This window comes from Dama dama, chromosome X (genome assembly GCF_033118175.1).
Source record: "Dama dama isolate Ldn47 chromosome X, ASM3311817v1, whole genome shotgun sequence".
NCBI lineage: Eukaryota > Metazoa > Chordata > Mammalia > Artiodactyla > Cervidae > Dama > Dama dama.
In genome coordinates, this window is record NC_083714.1 from 98,397,072 (window position 1) to 98,407,006 (window position 9,935).

Sequence of the window (9,935 nt, forward strand, 5' to 3'; positions counted from 1 at the left end):
CATTGGAAGGACTGATGCTGAAGCTCCAATAATTTGGCCACCTGATGCAAATAGCCATTGGAAAAGACCCTGATTCTGGGAAAGACTGAGGGCAGGAGTAGAAGGGGGCAACAGAGGATGAGATGGTTGGATGGCATCATCAACTCAATGGACATGAATCTGAGCAAACTCCGGGAGGTAGTGCAGGAGCCTGGTGTGCTGTAGTCCATGGGGTCTCAAAGAGTGGGACATGATGGAGCAACTGAACTACAAACTATGTACAAATCTTATATAGCCTTACTGATTTCTCCTTGTTGGCTCTGCCAATCTATTACATTTTGAAGCCATGCTATTAGATTCATATTTAAAACTGTTCTTAAACTTTCCAATAAATTCAATTTTTCTACATGAAGTATCCCTTATTTCTAGCAATGCCTGTTTATCTTAAAGCCTATTTTTAGTTATTTTGTGTAGTGATATCATTTGTCCATCCTTTTACTTTCAACTTTTCTGAATTCTTGTGCTTTAGCTGTGTCTCTTCCTAACAGTTCTATCAGTTATTTGTGCTATGTAACAAAAAGAAAGTGTTCAAATGTTTAAAGTTAACTTAGAAGTAATCCAAAATCCAAAGAAATCAGAAATAAAATTAGAACATTTTGAGTTGAGTAACTAAAGACCTATTTAAAGAGAAAATTATAATTTTAAAGTATATGCTTAAAAGGCTGAAAATTAATAAGCTAAACATCTCCAGCAGTTAGAAAAAGAACAGCAAATAGAGAAAGAAGAAATAATAAAGGTGAAAAATGAAACAGGATAGAATCAGTATAGCCAAAAGTTGGTTTTATTTTGAAAAGACTAGTCAAAAATATCAGTTAACCTTTGGTGAGGCTGATAAAAATGCAAGAGAGAAGGCACAATTTATCAGTACTAAGAATGAAAATGGCAGTGTCACTACAGATTCTGCAGACATTAGGAGGATAATAAGAGGCTATTATGAACAACTTTTTATAATGAAAATTTAGATAACATAGCCGAAGTCCTATAAAAATAAAACTTACCCAAACTGACTTAAGAACAGAAACCAAGATACTGAATCATTAAAACTTTCTTAAAAAGAGAACTCCAGGCCCAAATGGCCTCACTGACGAATTCTATCAAGCATTTAAGAAATATTTCCAATGTTAGATGAGTTCTACCAGCAAACAGAAAAAGGGGCTATTTATATCAAGTCAGTTTATAAAACCAGAATAGCCCTTGATATCAAAACCCAATATGTAGAGTATATAAAAAAATTATGGACTAATTTAACTCATAAAGATTCAAAAATCCTGAACAAAACATTAGGAAAAGGAATCCAACAATACAGAAAAGGGTCACTCCACATTAACAGATTAGTGGAGAAACATCAAGATCACCTTAATAGATGCAGAATGAGTGTTTGATAAAATTCAACAAATATCCATGGTAAGTACTCTTAGAAAACTAGGAGTAAACAGCAACTTTGATCTAATAGAGATCTAATTTAAAAAAACCTGTAGCATACATCATAGTAAAACATTGAAAATTTTCCCTTTGAGGTCAGGCATATGACAAAGATGTCCACTATCATTGTTTCTATTCAACACTATACTCAAAGGGTTCAGCCAGTGTCATAAGGTAAGGACAAGAAATGAAACTTAGATTTAAAAGGAAGAAGCAAAACTATATAGAGTATGATTGGGTATGTATAAAATCCAGAAGAAAGTAGACATAAACTATTAATAAGTTTAGCAAAGTTGCCAGATACAAAATTATACAAAAAAAAAAAAAAAAAAAACAGCACTTCTACAGACCAGCTCTAAACATAACATGAAGAATCTTGAGATACCACTTACAATAGTATCAACTTCCTAGGAACAGACTGGACCAAAGACATGCATGATTTTTTCCAAGAAGCTGCAAATTTTTATTGAGAGAACTGATCAAGCCAAATAATCAACATAACAGTATGCATGGCTTCAGCTTGTCTTCTTTTTAACTTCTCACTGTCCATCACCTAAAACATAAATGTAACAGTGGTACGTTACTTAGAACTTTACTTAGATAATAAAAAAGGTACACAAGACACTACAGTTTGGGTTTTATAAAATGAAACTAAAACCAGAACCCTGACTACTGTACATGCTTCCATGCTAATGAACATTTTCAGGCATATGAGCACTAATTTTTTTTAATGCATCATTCTTTTTGGTGGTGTAAAGAAACAGATTAATCAAGCCCAGAACAGATTAAATCCTACTAGCCTATTTAAAGATAGTTTAAGGAATGAGCAAAAACCGACAGTGATTTCAGTTGAAATAAAATTATCCAAGTAGCACTGAAGTATGTTAATTTATGTACTTTAAGAAGTATTTGATAACTTGCCTTGGGTTTAAAAGGACTTCCACTCTAAAGTAATAATTTCTTTCATGTTTTATAATTCAACAACATGGACCTGACAATTCATTTTTTTCCTCACGCAGTGTTTTGTGTCTGAACTACTTTTTAAATAATCTCTATATGTGCAATTTGTTATTAAATTATAATATTGCAGAAAACAACCACTTCACAACTTGCATTCTTAATAGATAATATACCTCCTTCCGGAATTTTAGCAGGCACCACATTAGGTGGAATCTTCCCTTTCACATCAGGGCCATCTCCAAGCTCACCCTCAATCTTTTCCACATCCATTTCCTGGCGGGGATCCTCAAATTCAGGTTCTGATGTAAATAGAGAGTTATTACTATAAGTGGCAAACTATAAATTAATGCTATTAAATAAAGCACTGGAGGTTAGCATTGCCCTAAATGTAATACATAAAAATGTAATGAGCACTAAATTTTTTTATTATAAAGTGAAATTGTATTTTTCATATATTACCTCTTCTATGAATCTTTTTTCTAAAACTGTTTAAAACAAACTTAGTTGTCTCCTTTGTAACCTATATACACATCTATTGCACTCATTAGATCGGCTACTGTTTACATGAATTTCTCTGACAAGATTGTGAACTCAAGGCAGAAATCATTCTTGTTTGTATTTATATCCTCAGCACCCAGGTTAACTTGCCACCAAGACCTCATAAATGAGTGGGGGGGGGGAATCTTTAAAATTAAGCAAACCCAAACTGAAGAACATTTTATGAAAACAACTGGTTTGGCCTCCAAAAGATGTTAATCATGAAAGACAAATACTGAGGTACACTTCCAGGTTAAAGGAGTTCAAAGAGAGGTGACAACTAAATGCAATGGGTAGTCTTGGGCTGGATCCTGGGTCAGGAAAAAAATAACACTATAAAGAACATTACTAGGCCAACTGACAAAACTGATTATTACTAGGCCAACTGACTACATATTTTTTCTCAATGTTAAATTCCTGTATTTGATCCCTGTACTGGGTTATGCAGGAGAATATCCCTGTTTTTAGGAGATACTTACTGAATTACTTGGAGAGTAAAGAGCTGTATTTGAAATTTACTCTCAAAATGGTTTGGCAATAATAATATGTATATTAATACCTAAAGCAAGGCTAGTATATGGCAAAATATTAGCAATTGCTGAATCAAGGTAAAGAGGATACAGAAGTACACTGTGCCTTCTTACAACTTTTCTGTACTTTTTAAAACTTTTCTAAGTAAAAAGTTAAAAAAATATGTGACAACTACGTTATGGTTCAGGAAGACAAAAATATTGAAGACTTTTAGTAGCAACTACAATAGGGTTTCACATTTTTTATTTCTCTGCATTATAAATTTGAATTACAATCTAAGAGCTAACCAAAATATATCCAGTTTTGCTTAAACTTTTGATTCAGTGACTTCAGAAGCCCTGAAAACAACATTCCAAAAAGATCGAGTTTAACTAGTAAAACAGGGTATAATTTTGTCAAAATTTATTGTTGCTTCCTTTGATTTGCCAATTTAGGGCCTTGGAAAAAAATGCATTTCCCAAGCATGCCAAATTAAAACATAGGTGAGTAAAATGCTGAAGGAGGGAAAACTTATCAGAGAGAATATCTTTTCCTTACCAAGCAGGTTTCCAGCCAATTTTCAGGGAACCCTTTATACCTGTCACGGGTAAAACATCATAAATGAAATACAGATGGTCCCTCCATCCCCTCTTTACCTTGAACCACAGACGCTCCTCCTTCTTCCTCTTGTCCAGGTTCCAGGTCTACATTCTGAGCTGGTGGTTCGTTGCGTTGCGGTTTTTTGCCACCTAGTTTCCGGGCCTTGAGGGGAGAGTAGGGGCAAATAAAAAGTATTGTTATTAATACTATGACAAGAGAAAACACAAATACACATGCTACATGGAGGTAACTAATCAACAATCTGAAGAGGCTTTTCCTGTTTCTATCTAAGTATTCTTAACAAAATTACTCTTCCTATAGAGAAAATACTCTAAGAAAGGAGTTATCTACAAGGACCAGTAATTCTCGAAACCGTCTTCATCTTTTCTGAACTGCGTGTTATTTATTAATAACCACAATAAAGAAGTCATAGGAATGATTTCCAGGCTCATATTAATATACCTATCCAAGCAATACCAGAACATAAGTCTCCTTGCTCTATATCTCAGTCATGAGATTCATCACTCAACTATTCTCAGCAAGATAGCCCTTTGTACAACAAATCTATACTAGTTCAACTTAAAAATTTTTCTTTTATTAATTTCTGCTAATGGAAGTAAGATATTAAAGCACTTACAGCCACAGTTTCGGCCGTATCAGAAGACTCTTGACCATCTCCCCTTCCTCTAGATCTTGATCTTACTCGTGCACTCATATTTCACACTGAAAGTAGAAAACGGTGAACTAGAGAATGTAGTTAATTTTAAAAGACTATACTGGACTATCACCAAGCTGGTTGGAAATTCTTGCTACAATATAACATTATTAATAACATCAAATAAGGCTAACCCCTTTATTTCTCTCACAGCCAATTTGACAAAGAAAGGACCTTCAAGTACTTGATTTAAAAAAAAGTTATGACCTTACTGAAGAAATTCGATCTCACTCTCTAACCCTTGAATATGGAGAGATTTTGTAATATACGGCCACGTCCACCTCACCACTTCCGACTCTGGATTCTGTGCTGTCGTCAGTTCCAGGGCCTCCAGGACCCAGGTACTTCAAATGCTCGACCTCATCTGAGTCGACCCTTCATCTGACCCCCTACCCTCCTCTGTGCACCGCCCTCCCTCTCCCGCCACCAGGACAAGAGGTATGGCGGCCACGACACCTGTAAGATGAAAGACAACGACTTAAGGGCCTTCCTCCACAGAGGCCACAGATCGCATCGCCCAACCCACCAGAAGCCCAGTGGTTCCCTCTCACACGCACACACACTTAAATTCCAGACAGGACAGATCTGTGGATCTATCTGGTGAGTCTCAACCAGGTAGAAAGAACCCAGACACTAAGACGTGACCCGCAAAGGTCGGCGCTCAGACCGCTTTGCACACACTTCACGCCAAGGGCCAATGGGTAAGTGAGCAACGCTGCGCATGCGCACTGCATCTACCCTGAGCCACGAGGGCTAAACCATTTCCCCGCCCCGCTCCCCTTCCCCAAGACTCCCGGATCTGTGCTGTTGCCAGTTCCGGTGCCTCCAGGACCAAGATACAGCAAATAACACCCCCGTGACTCTCCCCACGTTCATCTGACCCCCTGCCTTCCACCGCCCACCTCCCCCTCACACCCCATCCCCATCACCCCACTCCCCGCCCCACTCTCCCATCACCAGGACAAGGGCTATGGCTGCCGTGACACCTGTGAGGAGAAACTCGACGACCTCGAGGGCCTTCCTCCTCAAGAGGCTAAAGACTGCACTGCCTGACCAGTCTAAAGCCCACGGGCCCCCCCTCACATGCACGCACACTTAAACTCCAAACAAGATAGATCTGTGGACCTACCCAGTCAGTCTCAGCCAGGTAGAAAGAATCCAGATGCTAAAATGCGACCCGCAGAGCTCGGCAGCTAGACCGTTGTGCAAGTCCCACCCCAAGGGCCGACTGGAAAATGCGCAACCCTGGGCATGCGCACTCTCTCTTGTGAGACACCGTTGCCCCGCCCCGCCCCACCCCGCCCCGCCCCGCCCCACCCCACCCCGCCTCGCCCCGCCCCGCCCCGCCTCGCTCTGCCCCGCCCCCCCCCAAGACTCCTGGTTGGGTGCTCTGTCAGCAGTTCCGGTGCCTCCAGGACCCAAATAACACCCCCATGACTCGCTCCACATTCATCTGACCCCCTGCCCTCTGCTGCCCACCCCCTTCTTCCTCGCTGCCCCCAACCCCCCATTCCGACCCACCACCACCCCTCCCCCACCCCAGTCCTCCACCACTAGAACAAGAGCTATGGCGGCCGCAACACTTGTGAGGAGAAAGACGACGACCTTGAGGACCTTCCTCCTCAACAGGCTAAAGACCACACCGCCTGACCAGTTTAAAGCCCTCTGGCTCACCCTCACATGCACGCACACTTAAACTCCAGATAGGACTGATCTGTGGACCCACCTGGTCAGTCTCAGCCAGGTAGAAAGAACCCAGACGCTAAAACACGACCCGCAAAGCTTGGCACCCAGACCACGTTGCACACGCTTCACCGCAAGGGCTGACGGGAAGGCACGCAACCCTGGGCATGCGCACTCTGTCTCCCGTGAGCCGCGTGGGTTGGTTTCCCCCCCTCCCCAAAAGGATGACTCCCAGATATGTGTTCTGTTGCCAGTTCTGGTGCTTCCAGTGCTCAGATATCTCAAGTAATGCTCCTAAGACTCGCTTTTCTTTCAACTACCCTTCTCCCCTCTGGCCCACCTTTCTTCCCTGTTCTGCCCCACTGCAAAGGGCCATAGCCGCGATGCCTGGTGAAGAGAAAAATGACGACCTCGAGGATCTTCCTCCTGGGAAGCCAAGTATTGCACTGCACCCACCCACCCAAATCCCCCTTGCTCACACTCACTCATTAACGTCTGTTCACAAACCAGCTGTGACATAGCAGAGCACCTGGTGGAGAATCAGAAAGGGAATGAAAATCTACTTACCTTTCGTTGCTGCCGAAACAGGACCTCTGCAGAGTCAACTCCACCTGCCAAGCCCAAGCCTCCGAGGTGTGCGAGGTAACTCCCACGCACCGGCTCAATAATGTGTATGTCACGTGGGCTATGGTTACAGCCCTCTCTGACCAGGTAGAGGCTCCGCCCCACCTGAAAGAGTGTTACATCCCAGTCCCAAAAGGGGTTTTTCTTCTCCACACCAAAATCTTCCAGTCCCTCTCTCTCTAGAACATTCCAAACCCTGATTGAACGTTCCAAATTCTCTCAATGCAGCTGTTCGGTGGCCCTCAAGAAAGTCTTTAGTCTCCCCAGAGGTGTGTGAAAGCTCTTAGGATCTGAAAGAGTGCAAAGGCATTTTTAAGCACGAGAGGGATCCAGAAAATGTAAGAAAAGAGTCGATAAATCCAAATAAAACTGAAGCCTTAAACGGTCCTATGAGCCAACATTTCTGTTCTGGAATTTTGTGTTAAGGTAACTGCCTTGCATGTGAACAAAGACCTAGATACATGGGACTTCCAAAGCAGCTTAATTTGTAAAAGCATGTTCGCAGACTTGATGTATCAGTAAACTGAGGCACATTTGAGATATGGCTGCCCATCAAAACGAATACTAAACGTTTGCTGTCATAGAGGTGCTGCTCACATTGTTATTAACTAGACACAGCCGGTTATGTAGTATTGTGTGTGTGCAACTTGATCCCAGTAGAAGTGGGAGGCTTTGGAGAAGTTTACCAGCACTATCACCACCAACTCTCCTCTCAGACAGTAAATATTCTTTGTTTTTCTCAAGTCAACAGTTTCCAGGGCTCCAGAGACATCTGGTTCTCCAAGGGTAACCCAGCAGATAAAATTCAGCCCTCAGGGTTGTAGGTCTTTTGTGCCTGGTGCACCTGGGTGGATTTCAACATCACTTAGGTGGTCTGGTCCTCTGCTCTCAGGGAAGAGGTGGGGTGAGGGGAAGGGAGGAGGACAGCAGCCCACTGTTCCTGCTTTGGGTGAACAAAGGTAGATGGGTACCTACAGGACGGGAAGGAATTTTCCCTGCCTTTCCCCACCCCCTCCTCCCTCCAAAAAAAAAAAAAAACTTTTCTGTACTTGTATGTCCAGGACAGTTCCTCGGCCCTACAGGTTACCTTTAGAGAAGCACATATTCTTTGAAAATTAGAAAGATCCCCTGTGGCAAAAATAGAATTACCACATCCCACCCTTTCTCCCTCCCTCCCCCTCATCCTCTCATACAAATAAGATATAGGTTATTTAGAGCCAAGTATAAATATATGATTCTTCCTTAATCTCACCAATTAGAGATCACCAGTTTTAATATCTAATCAGGAGCTACTTCAAGGGCTTCCCTGATGGCTCAGCAGGTTAAAGAATCCACCTGCAGTGCAGGAGACAAAGGAGACAAGGGTTCCATCCTTGGGTTGGGAAGATCCCCTGGAGGAGGGCATGGCAACCCACTCCAATATTCTTGCCTGAAGAATCCCATGGACAGAGGAGCCTGGTGGGCTACAATCCAAAGGGTCACAAAGAGTCAGACACAACTGAGCAACTAAGCGCACACACACACAGGAGCTAGTTCTACAACTCAGATTTTTTTATGTGTATGAAATAAAAATTTATTAAGAAACACTGAGTTCTCACATTCTTTAATCAGCATAAACTGTGGCTGCTGACCTCAGTCTTATGTTTCTTCTCACGCAAAGCACTTTCTTTGACTTTTAGTCTTTTCTTATCTCCTTGAAAGGCTGTCTGCAGCCCAGCTTCCTAACCTTGGGATTTTGCCTATATGCAGCAGCTATCTTCTCTGAGTAGGATCAAGTTTCTCCACGACACTGCAAAGTAGTTAGAGGAAAGTTGGGGCCATTTCTGTGTGAGAGCTTGGAGGCTGAACTGAAAAAGAAACCCTGTCTTGCCCAGTGCTGCAAGCCTTCCTGGGTAACCTCATCCTCAAGCAGTATTAGTGCAGAGCAAGTATTCTCACCAAGGACAGCCAGGCACTCCCAAGCCCTTGTTTGTATCACTGTGATGACTGTAGATATGATTTGATTTTGTTCTATGACACAGGTGATACCTGCTCCTTAGAAATAATTCAGTCACAAAGAATTGGCCAGTCCAACGGTCTTTGTCATTATTTAAATCCCAGTGTAAAGTCACCCAACCTCACAGCAATTGTGTTGCTGGGACCACTGAGGGGAGCCACAAGGCATCCCCTCATGTCCCTCGACACTCCCCTTCCTCACGTTGAAAGTGAAAGTGTTAGTCGCTCAGTCATGTCCAACTCTTTGCAACCCCATGGACTGTAGCCCGCCGGGCTCCTCTGTCCATGGGATTCTCCAGGCAAGAATACTGGAATGGGTTGCCATTCCCTTCTCCAGGGGATCTTCCTGACTCAGGGATCGAACCCGGGTCTCCTGCATTGCAGGCAGATTCTTTACCATCTGGGCCACCAAGGAAGCCCTTCCTCAGGTTAGCAGAGGGGAAAAAAGACCCTTTATTCATCCATTTGCTACAGTCAGAGATGATTATCAAGAGTGGGAACTGGCAACTGCACCCAGTGTGAAGTGGAACAGGTGTCAAGTTCAAGACCCAGGTGGTGCATGGGTCAAAGGTTAGCTATCTGCAGACTGTCCAGAAACTCCATGGGAGAAATGTGGGAAATGCTACCTGGGCCAACTGTGAACAGAACGCATAGACACAAGGCTGTAGTGAGGTGACAGCTACGACTATGCAGTGAGTGGAATGATGACCCTGCCCATTTCCAATACCTGGAGAAGGGAAAGATTCAGGGTTACATGCTGACTACAGGTGTGTGCTCCAGAGTGAGGTGATGGTGGTAGGGAGTACTCTGGCCTTCTTCTGACCTAGGGTACCAGCCCTGTGGGTCTAGG

The 9,935-nt window shown here is 42.7% G+C and overlaps 1 protein-coding gene across 1 annotated transcript; it reads right to left on the reverse strand.

Moving 5' to 3' along the window:
* Positions 1–2,000: 2,000 nt before the first annotated feature.
* Positions 2,001–4,783, reverse strand: PAGE4 (PAGE family member 4). The gene is made up of 4 exons (XM_061137623.1): positions 4,706–4,783; positions 4,125–4,230; positions 2,595–2,720; positions 2,001–2,014 (listed from the first exon to the last, which is right to left on the reverse strand). The coding sequence occupies exons 1-4, from the start codon at positions 4,781–4,783 to the stop codon at positions 2,001–2,003; spliced, it is 324 nt and encodes a 107-aa protein (XP_060993606.1).
* Between the last annotated feature and the right edge of the window lie 5,152 nt (positions 4,784–9,935).

What these genes read in the sequence shown, in the direction of transcription:
- PAGE4 (XM_061137623.1), bottom strand. Translation starts at nt 4,783, where the DNA reads ATGAGTGCACGAGTAAGATCAAGATCTAGAGGAAGGGGAGATGGTCAA. An exon ending in ATACGGCCGAAACTGTGGCT is followed by an intron (nt 4,231 to 4,705) that starts GTAAGTGCTTTA and finishes TCTCCCCTCAAG; the next exon opens with GCCCGGAAACTAGGTGGCAA. An exon ending in AGGAGCGTCTGTGGTTCAAG is followed by an intron (nt 2,721 to 4,124) that starts GTAAAGAGGGGA and finishes TATTTACATCAG; the next exon opens with AACCTGAATTTGAGGATCCC.